Source organism: Balaenoptera ricei, chromosome 4 (genome assembly GCF_028023285.1).
Source record: "Balaenoptera ricei isolate mBalRic1 chromosome 4, mBalRic1.hap2, whole genome shotgun sequence".
Taxonomy (NCBI): Eukaryota; Metazoa; Chordata; class Mammalia; order Artiodactyla; family Balaenopteridae; genus Balaenoptera; species Balaenoptera ricei.
Window position 1 is genome coordinate 22,016,857 of NC_082642.1, and position 21,740 is coordinate 22,038,596.

The 21,740-nt window shown below is 47.7% G+C and overlaps 1 protein-coding gene across 1 annotated transcript in view; it reads right to left on the reverse strand.

Moving 5' to 3' along the window:
* The window catches only part of EPHB1 (EPH receptor B1), a 420,917-nt gene that overhangs the window by 8,870 nt on the left and 390,307 nt on the right, over positions 1-21,740 (reverse strand). The window contains exon 13 of the mRNA XM_059920279.1: positions 4,778-4,927. Within this exon, the coding sequence (XP_059776262.1) occupies positions 4,778-4,927 (150 nt within the window). The remainder of the gene's footprint in view (positions 1-4,777; positions 4,928-21,740) is intronic.

Genomic DNA, 21,740 nt, shown 5'->3' on the forward strand with positions numbered 1-21,740 from the left:
TTAGTTGTGGCATGCAGACTCTTAGTTGCAGCATGCATGTGGGATCTAGTTCCCCGACCAGGGATCGAACCCGGGCCCCCTGCATTGGGAGCATGGAGTCTTACCCACTGGACCACCAGGGAAGTCCCTGAGTTTAAGTTTTGAATACCTTGAAGCCCACTCTTCCTAGGCTCTGTGGGGATGCCACAGGAATCTCAGCCTGGAGAACAGTACTTGGAGCTATTTGATGTCTTCATGATAGGAAACAGGGGTATGGAGCTAAACCAAGTAATCCATGAGGATGAAGAGCCTTGCTTAAAACTGGCATCCTTTCCAGCTCCTTCCAGGCAGCCTGATTAAGGGGCCCTGTCACAGAGTCCCCACTCACCATGGGGACAAGTGGGATTACTCACTGAACGGCCCCACGAGCTCTTTCTGGGTTGCCTAAGGACAAGCTAGGTGGGACCAGCAGGAGGGGCTGGTGTCCAAATTCAACTTCTTTTGGGAGTTAGGGGCCCCCAAAGTCTTCCAGTGTAGGGCAGCTCCTGTTCCCCTTAAACTGCTGGCATCGCTGCCTAAATTATTTGATGACCAGATTCCCAAATTCGAATGTTCACCCCGACAAGATTACTCTCCTGTCTGCCCATAAGAGGCAGGAGCACTGGCGGCAGAGCCCCTCTGCGGGGGCGCAGCTCAGAGGTGTGCCCAGCTGACCCGAGCACTCCTGGCAGAGCATCAAGGGACTGGGGACCCAGGCACGTGCTGACTCTTCCATCTGTGAGTTTTAGACCGGATGCCACTAAGCTGCTCTTCCCCCATCTCTTCTGCAGGCCACCTCATCGGAATTTTTGGAACACCATCCTGGTGTGTGTTTTTGTACTTCCTCTGTTTGTTTGATGTGCTGACTTTCCTTTTAAGAGGACATCAGAGAGTCACTGATTCCTCCTCCCTGCAGGTCCACAGGAGTGTAGCCCCACGTGCTGTGTTAGTGATGGTGTGGCATTGTCATTAGGGGCGTAGACCTTGGAGGTCTGGGTTCAGATCCTAGTTCCATTTCTTATTAGCTCCAGAAACTTGGGAGAGTCACTTGACTTCCTGAAACTGCACAGATGGGGGGTGTTAGAAGGATTAAATGACACAGTGAGGCGATGCACGTTGAGCACCACGCATGTGAGTAGAAAGAATCCCATCATCACACGGAGGCTGTCACTGCAGCCACGTCTACTACAGTGGAGGTCTTCTCTTCAAAGAGAGCTGCTGTTCTGCTGCCGGCCAATGGGATGTCCAGGAAGATGGTGTTTGGGAAGCACCAAGCATGCAATGGGGACTTGGTAAATGCCACCTCCCTCTCTGTATCTCATCTTTCAGGCCAGAGGATAGAGGAGCCCCCTCCCATGCTCTTGTTTACAAATGGGACTTCATTCCATTTGCTATTTCTTTTTTTTTTTATGTTTGGCCCCTCCTCGCAGATTGAGGGATCTTAGTTCCTGACCAGGGATCGAACCCGTGCCCTTGGGAGTGAAAAATCGAAAGCACGGAGCCCTAACCACTGGACCACCAGGGAATTCCTATTTGCTATTTCTTCTAGATAACTTTGTTGTTATTACTTGAGTAGATGCTCTGGGAGCATTGACGCTTCTTGAACATATGAAAAAAATAAAAGCTTTACCCTCCACTCCAAAGAAAAAGTACTAGGTCATTAATTGCTGTATGGGTAACATTTATCTATTCAAGTCTTTCTCTGAAGCACTATGCCTTTGGAGATTTTTGTTCTTTTTAAGGATCTGGGTGTTTTCTAAATTTTCTGAATACATGTAACTTATAATCAAATTAAAACATCATTATTTCAAAAAAGGAATTGTAGTCCTCTAAAGGGGCTTTGGGACCACTCCCTGTCATGCCTGCCTCACTGGCAGGTATGGAGAAAACAGGTAGGATGCAGGAGACCCACTTTCAGTCCAAACACCAGTGACTGCGTCTGAATTGTGAGGAAAGACATGGCCCAAGCTTGGGGGCAGAGGGGGTCCTGCTGAGCAGAATAGAAACATCAGAGCAAGTCCTGAGCCCCTTTCCTTGGTCCACAACAGGATGAGGTAAATGGACGCTGAAAAGACTGGAGATTGAAATGAGATCAGATGGTGTTTCCAGAGAGAAGGTGATGGCGAGTGTGGTGGTGAGAACCAGTCTCGGCAGCTGTCACGGAGCTGGGCTGACTTGCTTTGAATGGTCTGCAGCAACGGGATGGGGTGAGGGCTGCCTTTGCTCACCTGTACCCCGAGATGGCAAGTGTAGGGGTTAGGTGGGGACCAGGGACAGGTGGTCTGGACCGGGGACCAGGGCTGGAGCTCCTCTGGGAAAGGAGCAGGGCCCCTCCTCTTGCTCTCCTGTCCCCAGAGGGGCTCCTGGCTGCCCCCAGACATGCACTTTTCATTAGTGAGTTGGGCGGTGGGCGTGCTTCCTCGACCTTCCATGCGGAGGGTGAAGTGGCGCAGCTCAGAGCAGTGGAGGATCCAGGGCAGAGGGGGTTAAGTTGAGCTCTGATGTTTCAATAAAACCGCAGCTTCTCCCCACAGACACTGCCACTCTCATTATCTCTGTCAATCAGATCCAAGCCGTAGAACTTCCAAGTTCTCTCTCTGGCTGACAAACTCTCTGTACATGTTCAAAGACCTTCCTGGGCTCCGGAAGCCCAATTACCAGCACTCTGACTTGCCTCTGCAATTCTCTTTCGTAAAGCCTTTCAATTGTCATCTGTAGAATCCTTTACTGCCACCACCTCAGTGGTTTCTGATGAGTCGGGCTGCAGCCTGAGCTGCTGGGAGCTCCTCCTGGCTCTCTCCCAGGCCGGGTCAGAAGATACCTTCTGAATGGGCAAAAGTCACCCTCCGCCTTCCACAGAGAGCAGAATGGTACTTGGAACAATGCTGAGAGGCTTTATTTTGGAGAAATACAATAAAATTAGAATAAACAGCTACTTTGCAGATGTTCTTATTCCCTTTGAGACCCAGCTCAAATGTCAAATATCTGGAAACCTTCCTTACCTCCCCCCAAAATGTTCCTACAGCCCTGTGTATGTGCCACTGGGCTATAAACCCCCCAAGAATAGAGCCAGCAAGTACAATGCTTAGTCACAGTTAGCATACCCTGAGTGTGCGTTGAATAAATTATTTGGGAATTCTGGAAGTCTAATATCAGAAACTCCATTTGTTTTCAGCAGAGGTGAATGCATTTGCTGAGAATATCTTGAATGTCAAATCTTGCCTGTCAGAGAGTTTCATAATCCGTTCCATGTGTGCTGAATTGTGCTTAATTGGATTACAGTCTCTGGGCAGGACAAAATGGGTCTGCGTTTTCTGGCTAACGTTTATTACTCATCTAGCTGACAGTATGGACAAAACCAGGGTGCACTTGATTTCATGAAAGCAGCCTTGGCATCAATTCCGACACTTACTGATTCGACATGCTACAGGAGCAGAGGCAAAGCATGGATAATCGGAGATAATAGAGGATCTAGATGCCACACATGGTCGGCAGCAGGACCTGATTAAGGATGCAGCCATTTCACCTGCTCTGGGCTGAAGCCACTCTACCCTTGGGAGCAGGAGGCACTGTCATGGCAGCACCCAGCTCCCATTTTGGCTCATTGGAAAGTGTTTTCTGGAGCCCCAGGGCACCACCTTTCTCAACCTTATGATCGACAGCCATGGCTCGGAACGTCTGTCTGGATAGGGGGCTGGCTGGGGGCAGACTTCTCCAGTTTACGAGTAACGAAGAGCCCACCCACTACGTAGGTGCTTATGGGGTGGCTGGTTTCCCCATCTGGACTGGGCCAGCCCTGCCTCTTCTTGCTTGGAAGTTGGGAAAGATAATAACTGTCCGCCAAGGTGATGGGAAGAGAAAGCAGAGAACAGAGGTAACACAGGCACTGCAGACTCTCCAAGGGGAGGGCATGTATTCAGAACACAAAGGAGGAGTGGTCCTGGGGAACAGCCCAGGGTCCAAGGCAGTGGGGGAATCCAGGTAGGATTTTGACTGGGACCTTACCAAAGCAAATCATCCTCAAAGGCTTCCTACCTTTTAGTAATTATGGAGCAAAGGGTCCCCTCTAGAACACCTCCCCAGAAGGTCTCTGCTTAAAGAAAGCATCTCAGATGGCCCTTTCCTTTCCCCCTGTCCCTTGTGAGTGGCCTGGAGGGGTGTTGCTGACCTTCACTCAGACAAGTCCCCTTCTGAGACCCATCTGAAGCTGACCAGCTTTGGGACTCTCACTCAGCACCTCCTTCACTGACAGGTGACACGGACTCCCAGAAGAGCGGATTCTCAGGAAAGAAGGGCCTTTACGATTAATTCCTCTCTTTAAAGTGGAGAGGTGTGAGTCCCAGACAGAAGCTGCAGCTGGCTCAACACAGCACATCTGGCAGAGTAGAGCAGCCTGGAAGCCAGGCCCGCCCTCCCACCAGCTCTGCTTCCCTTCTTTTACACGTGATGATGGAGCTCTGAAGTGGGGTAGCATTTCCTGATTAACTTTGGGCCTGATCTATTCATGGTTCCTGGCCATTCAGAACCAGCCCATTGTCTCCTGGGTTGGCCTGGGCATCTTTACAGGCTTTGGGGTCATGCTGGGCTCTTTGATTAGTTCAAACATTGGTGCCAAGGGGATCCAATATCCCCTGCCCTGGACACCTCACGTTCACGTTCTGAGGCCCCAAGCAGAAAACAGATAGGTGGGCTTGGAATGCCATGGCCTGTGGGACCCCTGGGGTAAAGGTTGTAGCAGCCAGGTGCCACTGACACTCACATCTTGGTTGGACATATCCCAATAGGGCCTCTCTCCAAACGACATGACTTCCCACATGACAATCCCGTAGCTCCAGACGTCGCTGGCAGACGTGAACTTGCGATAGGCGATGGCCTCTGGAGCCGTCCATCTCACGGGGATCTTGCCTCCCTGTGGGAAGGAGAAGCCTGGTCAGCCCAACCGTAGGGTTCCTAGCTGAAGGTGCGTGAGAATAAAGTGGGCACACGTGTCCTTCCATTCCACCCCCGCCCCGACATTTCGTGAATTAGGACAGCTGGTGCCCCCAGGCAGGGGGACCTGCGGGGCTGGGCCATCTCATGCCGCGTGTGGGCACATCGCACCGCACGAGAGGTGGCAACTGGGGCTGCGGCTGCACTTACCCCCCCATTCCCTACGTCCTGATTCTAACGTCACTGTGGGTGGGAGGAGCGAGTGAAACTGGCAGAAAAGCACTACCGCACGATACTGCGTGAGATGGGCCACGTGCGCCGTGACAGGCAGGTGATGCTCTGCTGTCCCACAGCATGTATGAGTCACGACACTTGGGCCAGAAGGGAGCAAAACAAGCAGAAACGAAGGTAGTGATTGGTAATACCTCCTGGGACACCCCTGACTACGGGATCACACTGTGCCGCCCCTCTGCCCCACTTGCCTCGTGCTCCACCCCTGGGCGACAGGTTTTCCTCACTCTGCAGCCTGCAAGCAGCCCCACATGCACTGAGTTTACTGGGCCCAGAGCGGATAGATGCTGGCTCTCCTCCGTGCCCTTCTGTGCAGGTCGACATCCAGAGCTGCAGACACATTTTTCTAAAGGGCCGCTCTTAGGTTTGTTTCTTCATTTTACCCTCCGATCCCACCCTGGGAGTTTCCAACTTGACTCTCTGCTTGGCCCTTGGTTTGTCTGCCAGAACTTGGCCTGTTTTGTTTACCTAAGGGGTTGATATCCATCCATCCATACATGAACCATGTCAACAAATAGGCAAGAAGCACTGCTTTGTGCCAGGCCCTATTTGAGGAGCTGGTGTCCCAGAGCTGAGCCAGCCAGGGGCCCTGCCCTCAAGCTGGGCAGGCATGGGGAGGCAGACAAGAAAACAGAAACTTAATACATATTGTTAACAAGGTGGAAAGTGGTGAGGGTGAGGCCGAGGGGGATACAGGGTGTTCTGAGAACCAGAGGAAACTCCCTAACATAGGAAGGGGTCAGGGAAGGTGGCCAGGAGCAGTCAGAAGGGCAGTTTCCTGGAGCCTTTGACCACGTGTGGATACCAGTACTGTCCCTTTCTACCTGTGTGACCTAGGGCAAGTTACCTAACCTCTCTGTGCCTCTGTAGCTCACTGTCAAAATGGGGGGTAATGATCGCACTTACATAGTCAGGTCATCATGAGGATAAGTGGATTACGATCCATCTAGTGCTGGGGCAGGGCCTGGCAGAGAGGGTCCATGCTGTACACATGGTAACTAGTTAATCAGGCAGAGTGTGGGGAGGAGGGAAGTCCAGGCGGAGAGGAGCACGTGCAGGTGCTGGGGTAACGGAGAAGATGGTAACTGCCAGCAGTGCAGGATGGCTAGAGCGTGGAATTCTCACGGGGGAAATAGAGGGGAGCAGAGAGCAGAGCAGCTCTGTAGGGCACTGATGCCACTTACGGGGGTAGAGTTCATCATTCTCTAGAACAAATGCTCCTCATTTCCAATTCTCCAGGCCAAATATTGGACTTCACTCCCATGGCCCCGTTGCGATGACTGGGCTATGAGACCTGCAGCTCCCTATCTCCTTCCCCTTCTCATCTGCCTCCTGCCTCGGCTGAAGGAGGCTACTTTTATACTGACCGTTCCCATGATCTGTTCAAATCACCAGAGACATGTGTTGGACTTTAGCAAAAATACCTCAAAAATGTATAAGTGGGGGCTTCCCTGGTGGCACAGTGCTTGAGAATCTGCCTGCCAATGCAGGGGACACGGGTTCGAGCCCTGGTCTGGGAAGATCCCACATGCCGCGGAGCGACTGGGCCCGTGAGCCACAACTACTGAGCCTGCGCGTCTGGAGCCTGTGCTCCGCAACAAGAGAGGCCACGATAGTGAGAGGCCCGCGCACCGCGATGAAGAGTGGCCCCCGCTTGCCACAACTGGAGAAAGCCCTCGCACAGAAACGAAGACCCAACACAGCCAAAACTAACTAACTAAATAAATAAATTTATTTAAAAAAATGTATAAGTGGTTAATCTGAGCACGAGTGAGAGAAAAAGGAGCAAACTGCAAAGTGTATTTTTATCTGGTTTCCTACCCAGGGTCTGGGAGGAATAAAGGCTGTCTGACCCCGACCTCCCCAGGCACACATCCAGCTTTCTGCCAGGAAGACAGCCCTGATTTCCCCCAGGACGATGGCAGGCTTTTGTGGTGGGAGACATCCTCAGCTCAAATGCCAGCAACGTGACAAATGCCTGGAGGGCAGGCTTGGGCTGTGAGGCAACAGGAGGCCCTGTTCTCACCATTCCCCAAAACATGAATGAATTTACTGGCTTTATCTCCTCGGTACCATGGCTGGGAAGAGAGGTGGAAAACTCAGCCAGCGAACAGGGAGCGCAGGGACCCCACGCTGTGTGTCCCCATTAGGGGAGGTGGTGTTGCCACACCTGGAGGGGGCCTGGGGCTCCCCCAGAGGGGAGCGGTTTCTGGTCTCTCACTACACCTAGGTTACCTGAGGTAGGAGAGAGCAGTGTGAGTGTGTGAGTGTGTGTGTGTGTGTGTGAGAGACAGAGGGAATGAGACTCCGTGAGTGAGAACTTACCAGTGTGTGTGAGACAGAGAGACTGAGAGAAAACTTGGCTGTGTGGGTCTGTGGGTAAAAGAGAGTTAGGGCTTATCTTTTATGCATCTGTTTGTGTCAGAGAGAGGAGGGAGGGGAGACGAAAGTGTGATTCTTCTGAATTTCAAAGAGGAAATGTGGGAGTCTGAAGGTGTCCTCTCTCCCGAGTCTGGAACAGACCCCAGGGGCCACCGGTGACAGCTGTTGAGCCCTCCCTCCTGCATGTCAAGTAGCAGTGCCAGGCCCACTGACGCGCCTCAGCCCTCCTGCCACCTTGCGCTGTTGGGCCTCACTGAACACGGAGTTTGGCCTGTCACCACCCCGCCCCCATCCCAGCAGGTGGCAGAGCCTTTGAGAAGAGTGGCCGGACAGGCAGGTGACAGCTTGTCACCAGCGGCCCTCCGCCACAAGAGCAGGGGCTGCTGACCTCCAAGGCAGCCAGGGGAGCACGGGGACGGGTGTTTCCCTTCTGGGAGTTTTCGATTTCCTCTCAGCCTTTCAAACATCATGTCATCAGCGTTGCCTTCTGATGCTCAGAGGTAATTATGGTGATGATTATTTAACCCGTCTTCAATTACATGAAAGGAAATCTATTAATGTAGAGGATGGTGACCAGCTCCACGCAGGGAACTAGGAGAAAAGGAAGTGGGATGGTGTTGCAGCCACCAGGGCTTCTGTTAGTGAGGGAAGTCTTCTTGCCAGAAGAGAAGTCTGGACTGGAAAGTCCAAGGCCAAGGCATTCTTGTGACTGCAAAGTTCTCTGAGGGTCCCAGTTATTACCAATGCAGGCATGAGGAAGGGGCATAAGGAAGGAGTGGTTTGCTCTGTTGGATGGGAAGAAGCACGAGGGAAGAATTCTCAGGGGATGGAGAACAGGCGACACCCTCTGGAAGGAATCTGTGCCCACGTGGGCAAGAGGGGCCAACACTGGGCTTGAAGAGAGCGTTTGTTCCCTGCACAGGTTCCTCCAAGCACCAGATGACTCGATGCCCCCAGGGATGTTGAAGGCATAGGTGTGCATTCAGCAGGGACCTGGTTCCCCCAGAGCTGCATCGGGGGCAGTGTTGGGGTGTCGGGGATGGAGAAGGGGCAAGGAGGGAGAGGCATCTCACTGCTATCAGTGTACTTCATACACTGACCTTCCAGGTAAAGCTTGGCATTGAATGGTTGCGCCGCCCAGAAATTCTTCAAAAGTTTAACATCTCTAAAAGTTTGCTTCAGAATAATCATGCCTTAACTCAGGTATGAGACAAACTATAAAGATCGTGTGTGTGCTTTGTATGTGTGCATGTGTGTGTGTAATTTGATAAACTAGGAGATGACGTCTGGCAGCAGATTAATTTTAACCTACTAGCCATCTGCAGGGGCACCTGCTGATAACTTACATCTACACCTGCCACCAGGAGTGATGCCAACAGGTAGAAGCTTTCAGCATAGAGGTACTTTAGTCCCTCAGCCTCAGCCAGCCTGCAACAAGCATCTATGCAGCACCCACTCTGCCTGGCACCCTGCTGGGAACCTGGCAGTGACGAGACTCAACCCCACTCTCAAGGAGTGAAGGATATCCCCAGTGCCATCCGGACAGCTCACTGCCTTGCCACAGTGACATTAGATAGGCACAGCTCGTAGCTTTCGTTTGTAGAACCCACCCAATTGTGGAGTTTTCCAGGCTAAAGTCTGAGCATAGGACTGATTTCCCTTGCTAGTTACTTATCCTAGAGATGCCCATAAGGGTAATGCTTCTGTGTGTCTGGGCGCGGCTACAGTACTTTTCTTCCCCATCATGTGTGAGAGGAAGTCTCAGCAGGGACATAACAGGAATCCAGACACTCATGAATATTGAGTATCGTGATCACAGAATCATTGGAATCGTGCTGTATGAGGAATCCCCTTGAAGTGATAGGTTTATGACTTGAGATCATCACACAATGGTCCTGACTTTCACAATGCTCACTCTCGAATAGGTTTGTAATATATAAAACATATTAGGGTTGTTTTGAAGATCCAACATTATATATACATAAATCACCCAGTATATTATTGTTACCATTAAACAAGAATTTATTGAGTGTTGTGAGTTGATTTATGCCCCCCCAAAAAGATACGTTCAACTTTTAAACTCCTGACCTTATTTGGAAATCTGGTCTTTGGGGATGTAACTGTAACCAAAGAACCAGCCCCAAACTGGCCCTATTCTGTTTCCAGCAATACACTGAGCTGTTTTTCAGAGACAACAGAACAAAACCGCAAGTCGTGCAGCTGAAGCATACACAGAGGAGAAATTTTTTAACTCAAATAACACCCGGAACCAAAGTTTCTCCAGCCCACAGAACCAAAGAACTGGGACATGACTGGAACCTGAATGCTGGAACCCTTTCAGAAGCTAAGGGTTCAGGTTCGCTGTCCATGAAGACCGGTGCTGAAGCCCCTTTACCATACCTTACCATAAATGGCCAAGTTCAAAAGCCCTCCAATCAAAACCTGCCCCACCAGTGCTTCCACATACCAACCATCCTCCCCTAATTCGAAAAACTGTGACCCAGCCCTGGATCAGGGAGACAGATTTGAGAGCCTTGCCTCCTGTCTCCTTGCTGATCGACCTCACAATAAAGCCTTTTCTTTTCTCAAATGCTGGTTCCACAGTATGGGCTTCTATGCATGTCAGGCAGCAAGCCCTTTGCTCGGTAACATAAAGTAAAAGATGAGGTCATACCAGATTAGAGTGGTCCCTAAATCCAGCCACTGGTGTCCTTATAAGAAGGCCATGTGAAAACACAGAGATGTAGGAGAGAATTCCAAGTGAAGATGGAGGCAGTGAGGGGAGTGATGCATCCACAAGGCAAAGAACTGCAAAGACTGAGAGCAACCACCAGAAACGAGGAGAGAGGCGTGGACCACACTCCTCCCTGGAGACTTTGGAGGGAATATGACCCAGCCAACACCTTGATTTTGGACTTCTAGACTCCAGAACTGGGAGAGAAAAGAACAAAAAAAATCCTGCTGTTTAAAGTCACCCAGTTTGTGGTACTTTGTTACAGCAACCCTAGGAATGAATACATTGAGTGTATACCATTTTATCAGGCACTAGTTTAAAAATACTGCTGTTAAATTCCCAGGTGGCAGGTCCACCATGGGCTACTATTGCGGGTGAGGAAAACCTCTAACGTTTAGGTGGAAGCCCAGCAGATAAACCACAGGGTCCTCTGTAATGCTTCCTCTGTGCTGTTGCTCAGACCTGGCCAGTCTACTCCCTGAAGGACTGCCCTTTGCTGAGCAGTGTGAGTGCTGTGGCGTGAGGGCTTCGAGGGACAGACACTTGGCATCTCCACTGATGTGGAAACGAGGACGACAGTCAGGAGGCAGCTCTGCTGATGACGCCGGAGCCACATCACTGCCCCTGCTCACTGGAGAGGCGTGACATGCCTGAGGGAGAACCACCCTCACGCCAGCAGCAGTGTCCACAGACCCAGGTGGCCACTCCAGGCCTGGGGAGCTCCATCTTAATTGCACAACGGCAGCTGAAGGCCATGTCAATATCCCTTTTCCTGACATATCCAGAAAGCCTAGCGTGTGCTTCTCAAGCTTGGTTATCCATTGGGAATCACTCTGGGGAAGGTTATTATTATTTTTTAATGCCAGTGGGTGTTCTAATTTCTTCAGAAACTCTGGGAGTGGAGCTCAAGCATTGGTAAGCTTTAACATGCTTCAGGTGATTCTAATGAGCAGTCATTAGTCACAAGCACCGGCCTGCAGCCGTGGTTCTCAAATGTGAGTGTGCGTCAGACTCTCCTGGAAGCCTTGTTAAAACACACATCACAGGGCCCTAACCTGGACTTTCAAATGTACTAGTTCTGGGATTGGCTTTGAGAGTTTACATTTCTAACAAATTCTCAGTGTGGTTCCTACACTTTACGAACCACTGGCATAGATCAATCCAGCATAAGTCATGGACTGAGTGAAGTCTCATATACCAACTCTGGTCATTGTTAATGCTGGGTTGAGAAGGATTCTGAGGCTTCATCTGGGCTCAGCAAGGAATGCTGCCATGACTAATGAGTGATGAGATCTTAAAATGATCAAAAGATCTTAAAATGATGGGGAAAAAGGCAATGAGCTGGCTTCATCAAAGTTTCTGTCCAGTGTATCTATGGCTCAAGGGAAATGGAGGGTGAATTGGGGTGAAGTTCACATCACATATAGCAAGTGGCCCTCTGGAGTGGCAGGTTGAACACTCCCCTTGAAGCAGTGACCATCCTGACCATGTGGTTGGCCAGCCTTGGCTCCGTGCAGCCCTCTGTAGACAGTTCAGACACAGATGGCCCTGCCCTAGGGTGCATCCACGGGACACGCGCTCCTCCTCCTCCCCAGTCACTGCCCACTGCTTTGGACCCAGAGATCTAACGTGATTCTAAGTGTTAAATTAAGAAGGTAATTTAGAATGAATGTCTCTATTTAAAAGCACTCTGGAAAGTACACTGACCCATTTTGCCCAACCTAATGAGCAAAGTGATTTTTCCAGATAAGACCCATATCAGCCAAGAAGAAAGAGAAGTTTCTGCCAAAAAGGTTTTCTTTCTCTGAGCATTACCGGCTTCTAAGAGCCAGTGGAAATGGCTTCTGGCTGCTGGATTGCAACTGAGTCTATATAATAAAGAGGCTGTTTCTAGTTCCCCAGGATGCCAGGAATTTGCATGAAAACAGTCTCTCAATCTTCTGAGAGAGTTCATTTGGCCCCGCTGCTTATTTCTTTCCAGAAGCCACAATCTTGATGGTGACACTGTAATTTATTACCAGGCTAAGGATTATGATGCAACATACAGAGAATTAGAACTTTAGGTGGGAAACCGGCTGCATGGACAGGTGAGATTTTGGAGACGATGATCTCATTTGTCATGCAAATGGCACACAGAACAGAGAGAAGGGCTGGGAGAAAAGACAACCCCAAAAGACACAATGCATTGGCTGCAGACAAAATTGTTTCTAAATAGAATGTTTTCCAAAGCTTTTCTTGAAGCATTAGCTGCTCCTCCAAAATGAATGACACAACGTATTTTGTACTAGTAATAAAATATGTGATTTGAATGGCTACAAATGGAGAGATTTACAGTCGGTGGGGTACGTGCCGCCTCTCCCCTGAGCTTTGTGAGCGCTGAAACCCTTCTGTGAGATGCTGGAAAGGTAATTGCAGCCCAAACATCATTTTCCAGCAGCGAGAGGAAGGCCTATTTGGACATAAATTAACTAAAAATATGCGGATGATAGTGTGTGTTTCATGTGTGAAGAACAGAAAGGCCACTTGGTGACGTTTCCCAGCTGGAAAAAAAAAAAAAACAAAACCTGTTCTTCAACCAAACAGACGTTGTTTCTCTGTACTATACTGTCAGGGCAAACAGCTGTCTTTTACTATCCACCCCCAAAATAGCCCCTGATGGCTGAGATGTGGGCATTTAATTATATATTTTTTTATCACACAGCATTTCTCGAGTTTATAATTAAAAATAAAGGGTGGAGAGACAAGGGCTAAAAATTCACATGCTGCCTTCATTCATTCAACAAGCAGGCAGTGCGTACCCTCTCCGGGCAAGGTCAGGGTCAGTAGAGGCAAAGAGAACAAAACCACTTCTGCCCTGAGGAGGGCACTCTGTGGGGCATTCCACAGTGGTAGCTGGCAGGGATGATGGAGTTTAGTCTCTCCTGGTGCAACCCCCAAAAGCCTGGGCCCCAAGAGGGTGGGGTGGGAGGGTGAACCTCTATGTGACCTCAGAATGGCAAGGTTGGCGGGGAGGACCAGCAAACGGGATGGTCAGGGCTGAGGAGGAGGCTAGCCAGTCACCCTGCTCTCTACCCTTCTCTTCCTGGGCCGGTCCAGGGTGTATTGGTTGCTTTTCTGAACATGGCAGGAATTGTGCTTTTCCCTGGAGCTGCCATCGCCACAGCTTCACTGCTGCCTGTCTGCCTCGCCCTTAGGACCACAGTTCTCCTCTCCTTTTCTAGTGCATCTGTTTGCCTCACTAGTGACACCTGGCACCAGGTCTCTGTGACATCTGTCTCTGTCAACAGGACATGATGGCTTCCCCACCTTTGTCCCAAGTGTCTCCCCTGTGACCCTCAGGCAGGCACCCACTCTTCTCCCATTCTATTCCCACCTCTGTGCATGGAGACACTCGGGGCTTCCTGCCACTCTGAGGTAGGGCTACACCTCCTAGGGCAACGTGGCAGGGCTCCAGACGCTGAGCCGAGAGGGGAGGGTGCCGGTAGGGTGGATGGTCTGTCTACACGCCCATCCTGGGGACCTCTGTCCAGCTCTGCGGGAAGCTGAGGGGTTTATTCCTCGTCCTCACTGAGCTGACTAAGCCTTCAATGTTTTCCCTCCTCTCCTGTAAGCATCTGACAGACTGTGGCAACCCGTTTTCACAGGTATACTAGGTCTAGTCCTTATTCACAGGGTAATTTCTGGTGTCTCATCGATGTCCACTGGCCACGCCTCTAGCCCCTCTTCCGGCCCCCACCCTCCAGCAGCTATTTTAAAGTAATCAGTCACATTAAATAGCTTAAGATCTTCTGGCCTCCTGCACTGCACTCCCTTCTTGGCACGGCCTCGCCCTCAAACAATCCCAGCAGTTATAACCAAGTCACTGAACCACTCTGTCTCCCTGTCTCCACCTGCCAATAGGGATAATAATGCTTAATTATCTCAGAGGGGCCTACGAGGTGCTGCTGGCTGATGCCGGCAGCGTGTGAGATGCGTGAGTGAGGCTGCTCCGCCTGTCTCCCGGCAGGAGCCCTGTTCCCCGGGCCGCTTTGTCCTCTCTGGTGGCAGTGAGGGAGGCCAGGGAGGGCAGGGCCAGCCCCAAAGACCATTCGGGGAGGCCAGCTCCTCCTGAGTCCCTTCCTCATGAGTTATGTGAACCGGGGGAGGCGAGGAGGGTGGCCACGAGTCGACACCTGATATAGAAAGTGGTGGCGACACTCGAAACCGATCCTTCAACTCCCAATCCCATGCTGCCTTTTCCTCATAGCAGATTATAGGAAAGAAGATGGAAACATAAATGGAGATAAATGTCCCTGCCTATGGAGGGCAGGGGCATCTTTTCTCTCCCAAAGTGGGGGATAAAAGGACTGGTTTCTGTTTTGCTTTTACAGAGCGTGGAGCCCCAAACTCTCAGCCAAGGGTCCCATCCCGCCTGTGCCATCGTCACACTCACACTGCCCAAGTCCCGATGAGTTTGGGGCTACAAAAGACCACGGGAGTCTACTGCATTTTTGATGTTTGGGGAACCTTTGTTGAGGCATAAGAATACTAAAGAGTATCTCAAAATGAAATGAGAAAAAAAATGTATTGCTTTCTTTTTACAATAAAGCATTAACAAGCACAGTATACTGACCCGGCATACGTTGAGAAGACTGGTGGTGGTACCTGCGTAAGGAAAGGGATAGGGTTGTGCAGAAATCTCACAAACTGTGGCAGGAGTAGACACTGGCAAAAAAGTTTTGGGAAATGAACTTTTCTCTGACCAGAATTTAAAATATGCAGTTCTTAACATCACCATGAGGGGCCGATGAACATCATGTGTTCATATGCGGTACCCTGCGAAGCACACACCATCATTTATGCAATGCATGATGCAGAGCCTGGATCTAATCTTGAGGAGAGATCAGACAAACCCCAAAAGAGGAAGCTTCTATTAAAAATAGGGGCAGTATTCTTTAACAATGTCAATATCATAAAAAATAAAGAAAGGCTGTGAAAATGTTCCAGATTAAAAGAGGCTTTAACAACATGACAACGAAATGCAATATCTGATCCTGGACTGGATCTTGTACTAGGAGGAAAAAGTGCTAAAAAGGACATTTGGGGGTCAGTTAACAGTATTAAAATACAGACAGTAGATTTGATAAAAGTATTTTATCCATGTTAAATTAAGTTGACAACGGTACTATTAGAGTTATTAAGAGAATTTCCTTATTCTTAGGAAATACAGAAATACACACTGAAGTATGTGTTACCTTCTGGGGATAAAAGCCATGATGTATGCAGCACATCTTCCAAGAGTTTAGGAAAAAAACAATTTTTGGTCGGGAGCAGGCAAATAACAAAGAAATGGCGTGAAATGATAAGAATAGGTAAAGAATCTGGGCAAAGGTTATGTGGATATTGTTTGTATTATTCTGGGAACTTTTCTTTAAGTTTGACATTACTTTAAAAAATTTTTAAATGTGCAAATTCTTTGGCCCAGTAATTTTTTTCTTGAAATTAATTTTATAGAACTATCTATATAAGTGTGCAGAGGCATCTCCTTAGGAATATTCGCTAAAGCATTGTTTGAAATAATACATCAGAAGCTACCTAGATGGCCATCAAAAAGAGCTTGTTAAAAAAGAGAGCTTGTTAAATAGTTTCTACAGCTCATTCATACAAAGGGTGCCTGAGAAAGAATCTGAGAAACCTACAGGAGCAGCAGCAAAAGGTTTCCAAAGGCAGGAAGTAAGGTACTAAGAGGGGAAAAGTTCATGTTCACGATGCATTGTTAAGTGACAAAGCAAGGTGATGAATGGATTGGTATGTATATTGAGACCATTTCTGAGACCATTAAAAATATAAATACAGGGCTTCCCTGCTGGTGCAGTGGTTGAGAATCTGCCTGCCAATGCAGGGGACACGGGTTCGAGCCCTGGTCTGGGAAGATCCTACATGCCACGGAGCAACTGGGCCCGTGAGCCACAATTACTGAGCCTGCGCGTCTGGAGCCTGTGCTCCGCAATAACAGAGGCCGCGATAGTGAGAGGCCCGCGCACCGCGATGAAGAGTGGCCCCCGCTTGCCACAACTAGAGAAAGCCCTCGCACAGAAACGAAGACCCAACACAGCCATAAAAAAAAAAAAAAAGAAAAAAAATATATATATATATATATATATAAATACACACACACACACACACACACACACACACAAGCTGGGGGTGGAAACACACCAAACTATTCATGACAGTGACTTCTGGGGATTGGGAAGGGAAAGTCTTTTTCACTTTTTACTTTAAACATACTTTTTTTTTTTGATGTTTTTAAGCATTGCTTTTAAAAATAAAACCATAATATTTTAAAATACAGCATTCTGGAGACTTCTTTGGGTCCCTTTTTTCAGATGGGCTGACGTTTCAAGTTGGACCGATGAGTCCCTTCTCCCTGCCTGGTCTGGGATCAGTCCTCCCCAGATGTGGGGGGAGGGAGTGGGGGTTATGACAGGCGTAAGTCTGGGGAGGGGGGCCAGTGATAACAGCCACTAAGAGCCTCAGGGCAAGGGTCAAGTCCAGGCTGGAAGAGCAGGAACTGAAGGGTATCTTCTTCCCGCTGTGTAGAGCCCAGCTGTCTTGGGACAGCCATCTCTCTCCCTGGGTCCACAGGCTTCTGCTCTAGTCAACACTGACCAGTCTCCTACTTGGTATCTCAGATCTCCAGGCATATGTGTGTCACTCATTAATTAATTTCTTAATTCACTCCACAAACACTTACTGAGCAGCGCACGAAAGCTCGGGGATGCTGTGATAAAAGAGGAAGCCAAACCAGCTGCTGGGAGAGAAGGATGCAGGGCTGGGTGAGACCACGAGGCATGTGGCAGAGGCTTTGAAGAGCCACCGAACAGCCTGGAGGAGGGCACTGATGTGAAAGCTGGTACAGGCTGTACGAGCAGCATTGAGAGCATGGTGGTGGGGGGCGGTGGGGGGCTGGACCGTGGGCTGAGCTGCCCAAGGTTGTTCCCAACCTCTCATTCTTTTGGCTTCGGATTCTGTTGTCCTACCTCGGCCTGCACTACAGAACTTGCTTGGGGTGTACTGGGACCCCAGCTTGATTTAGACTTTAGCCAATGCTGCTTGCATCTTATCTGTTCCTTCTCTTGACTAATCTATTTTCTGATCTACTTTAGGATTTATGCTGTTTTCCCATTCTTTAGAAAAACCAACTCCTGGAGATCCTCCCGCATTCCCAGACTTAGCTTTCTCCCAACTTGGTGGGTCTAAACCCCTGGTCTGCCTCCCTGCCTGTCCTGCTTGGACCCATGTGAGCCCAGAGATGGGTTGACCATGTGGTGGTCCCAAAGGCAGCTGGGTTCTTCACAGTGGGAAGGAGAGACCCATCAGTGTCTGCTCCTCCAACCCTGAACTTGACTTTTTTGCTGTGGCACTTAGTGGCTGTTATCACCAGCCCCACTCACTAAGGCCTTCCTAATCTCACCATAGCCTTGAAGCTCTGTCTAGAACTGCCAGGCCTCTGTTCCAGAATTTTCTGGAATTGTGAGAGTCATGGAAGCATCCCCTGCTGAAGCCTAAGACTTTCTCTTCAGAGAGTTCAGAACCCATTTTATCTGGGGCTGTTGAACTGTGAGCCCCTCCAAAAGAATTCCCATTTCCACCAGATCCATGGTCTCCCAAGGCCTGGGAACCCAGTGTTTTATAGGAGCCTAAAAGTTTCAGGAGATAATCCTCAACCACAAGTCAAGAGAAGCTCTCACAACTTCCCAAGATCCGTGGCCTCTGCACATGGTAAGCAGAGACTGCTCATCTGGGCTTGGTGGAGAGCCTCCCAGGGGTTCTATATCCTGTAGGAACATTTCAGTATCTCTTGGGCCTCTCAGACTTTCACATTTCTGAGCCCTCCAGGTCTGTATTTTACTACCTGTGGCAAAGGATGGGTGAGGTTAGGACAGGTGGAGGTAGAGGGCAGGGCATCTTAGCTCTGGAGCAGAGCAACCATGAGGCAGAGAACCAGGAATTAATGAGCCAGCATATTTGTGCGACAGATTGGAGCTTGTCTGCCTACCTGCCTCATCTGACCTCCCTTCAAGTAAATCAGACTATCTAGATCAAAGGTGTGGGCAGAGTGATGGGACAAGACCAGTCTGAAAGGTCATAACCTAAAACAGGGATTGGCAACCTGGGGACAGATGAGAATCTTAATGTTTTTAGCCAAAGGTCATTCCAAAAGTTCTCAGATAAAAATCATAGAGAGTGTGATCTTCAGAATGTTATTAGGTTGAATTTCCAAGCAAGACAAAAAAACATTTTATTGGGTTATGGAACTAGCATCCAAAATATTCCCTTGTCAATGACAAGTGCTGGCCTGCTGGCTGGAGTTGGAAAAGGTCATTTTGCAGCCATGGTAGTACTGACTGGTTCAGATAAGAATCATCAGTGGATGTCAAAACTGGGGAAGTGGGAGGAGGGATTTTGATGAAGAACAAGATATTTACATAGCCTAACTCTCTTCCCAGAGACTGCTTATCAGTTACAAGAGAAAACAATATGTAATATATATTACATGTAAATATACATTGGAGAAGTTGGAGCAAACCTTGATCGGGTGATGAAGATCAGTAAGTCCATCGAGGGGGCACATGGACATCCTGTGTCTTGAGATATGATACCTTAGGAAGGACACATATCACTTAATGTAAGACTGTGGCCAAGAATGTAGAACCTGAATCTAATAATGAAGAATACCAGAAAGCCTCAAAGGAAGAATGTTCTATTAATGAAAAAAAAAAATGTGCTCTTAAAAAAAAAAATGTGAATGTCATCAAAGACAAAAAAAGACAGTGGAAATATTCTAGATTGAAGGAGACTGAAGAGACATGAGGATTAAGACTAGACCATGGACCGCAGGTCTTGGAAGGCAGTCACTCCTCATAGAGATTGGTTTGGACAAAATTAAAAATCTTACCATAGTGTAGATGTCTTCATTAAAATTTGGGAGGGAAATTTTATCCAAATAAAAAGTTCTTAAAAATCTCCTTTTCAAATGATCAGGTATCTAAAGGAGTTCTCTGACCAAGCAATGGCATTTCCTTTTGAAGTTGTTCTTACAGAGAAGCCAGTGAGGAGTGCCCCACGCATTTTTACCATAACTTCAAATGCAGGCGGTGAAGAAAGTGCAATATGGACAATATCCTAGCTTTGAAGTTCTTGAAATGTAATAAAATTTTTCTGAATCTTCCTTAAAGACCAACATTGGTCATGATCTGTAGAGTCTCTTCTAGGCCTGGAAAAAGGACGATTGGTGGGACAGAAATATTGACCGCAAATGACCCATTGTCATCACATTTAATGACCTATAGTCTTCAAAAACCCTCGTCTGAAAGGAAACCTCGGTGTTAGTTCAATCTAAAACAGAGAAGAGAGGAGCTTCTGTGATTGAAGCTGGGTGGTGGTCTGGAGCCTGGCTAGGTTTCCCCCTCACCCCAACAGGGCCCTGACCCAGTTCCTATAAACTCTAGGATGTGAAGCTGATGTTATCAATCACATGAGTTGAAAGGCATTCTAGTGACTCACATTTTTTCCTTTCCTTTGACTCACATATATATTCGAACATAATTGCTTTCATTTTGATCTTATTAAAAATTCTAAAAATATTCCCTGTCTCAAATGGTTAGGCCTAGTGATGGTTCAACTATTTATTATACCTAAATGGAGCATATGCTTCCTGTAGGTGACTGAATGGGCTCTAATTTCCTAATACAGGCTTTCTGCTATAATGCCATATATATATATATATTTGAAAAACCTCACATTCTGCAAATTGCACAATAAAATAACAGAGACTAAGGGAAAAAATTGCATTTGGAGAAGACCACTCAAAATGTAAAAAAACCACAACAATCCTAATAAAAATAGCAACACAGGTAAATTAAAACCTGCCTTTACATAAGTCAGTCAATCCTTTGCAACCAAAACCCTGGATTTTGTGCTTCCTCCTTGGAGAAATAGGTCCTGGGCGGGGGTCGGAGGGGGGGCATTCCCATCTCACAGAGATCAGTTTCATTAAAATTAAAAATCTGACCCAGAGTATAGACTTCTTTGTCCAAAAAATTATAATTTAACATAAAGGACATGCTTCCATAGTCTCCTCAATTTTTTGTCTCAGCTTTACCAGGTAACAGAGTGGAAAATATAGTGGTTCTGGAAACCACTAAACCAGCAACTACTTGCACTAAAGAAAGGCTTTTCTGTCAATTCCAACTTTTTCCTTAAGGTCTTCTTATGATGCTAAGGCTTTCTCATTAATTGTAAGAAATCTTGCCCCTTATTGCTTTAGGACATAAATATCCCAGGAAAAGGTCATATGAGAACCATTATACTAATGTCATTCCCCCATTTATCAACCATATATTGAGTGAGTTCGCCTTGAAGAAGTAGGCACTGTGAGAGAACAGGCTCTATCTCCATTCCCATATTAATGAGGAATCTCAGAGGAGGCTAGAGCAAATGGGCATTTCTCAAGGATCCACTGAGTGCCAGCTGCTCTGCTGGGCACTTGACATATTTAATATCACCTAATTTTCACAGTCATACTAAGAGGCAGGTTCTTATCCCTGTTTTACAGGTTAGAAAACTGAGGCTCACAAAGTAAAGACCTCGCCTGGTTTACATAACGTATTAGTAGCAGAGCCAGGGTTTGTATTTCAGTCTCATTGCCACCCAAGTTTGTGCTCTTTATATTACATTGGTTAGAGTTTAAAGCAAGATCCTACCACTTGCATTATTAACTGAATGGAACTGTATTGGAACAGATTTTTCCCCCCAAATCAGGTAAAAATATTTCACTAAGATCCAGAATAATTTATTCTATTGCATCAGCTTTTATAGTAACTTTTATTTTGTTACATTTTACAGGACTTAAGAGATTTATTAAAGCACTTTCAATACAATATTTTTCCTTTGATCTCTACAATAGTCATGTGATACAGACCGAATATAATATCCTATTCCCATTTGACAAATAATGGAATGGAGCCTCAGAGAGGTAAAGTGACTTTCACCCTAAGTTAATAATTGGCCAGGACTCAAACCATGTTTTCTGGCTGAAAATCCAGCCTTGTCCTTATAAATGCTGAGGGGACCACGCTTCAGAATTATCTACTGTGAAGTTCTATGCATTGAATTGTTTGTCGTTAGAGCTATTGGACCGAGTTTGCTACATTTTTTGAAATGTGATGAAAACATTGAAAAATAAAGGAAGGAAAGAATGAGTTTAGTGTGTTTGTCATTGAAGATAATGATTACTGGTAGAATAATGCATATCAAAAGCCCAATACAAATAAACAACTAAAAATTGAATAATGGGTTTTAAATGATGTCTTATTAACTAAAATAATTTTCTAATAGAGAA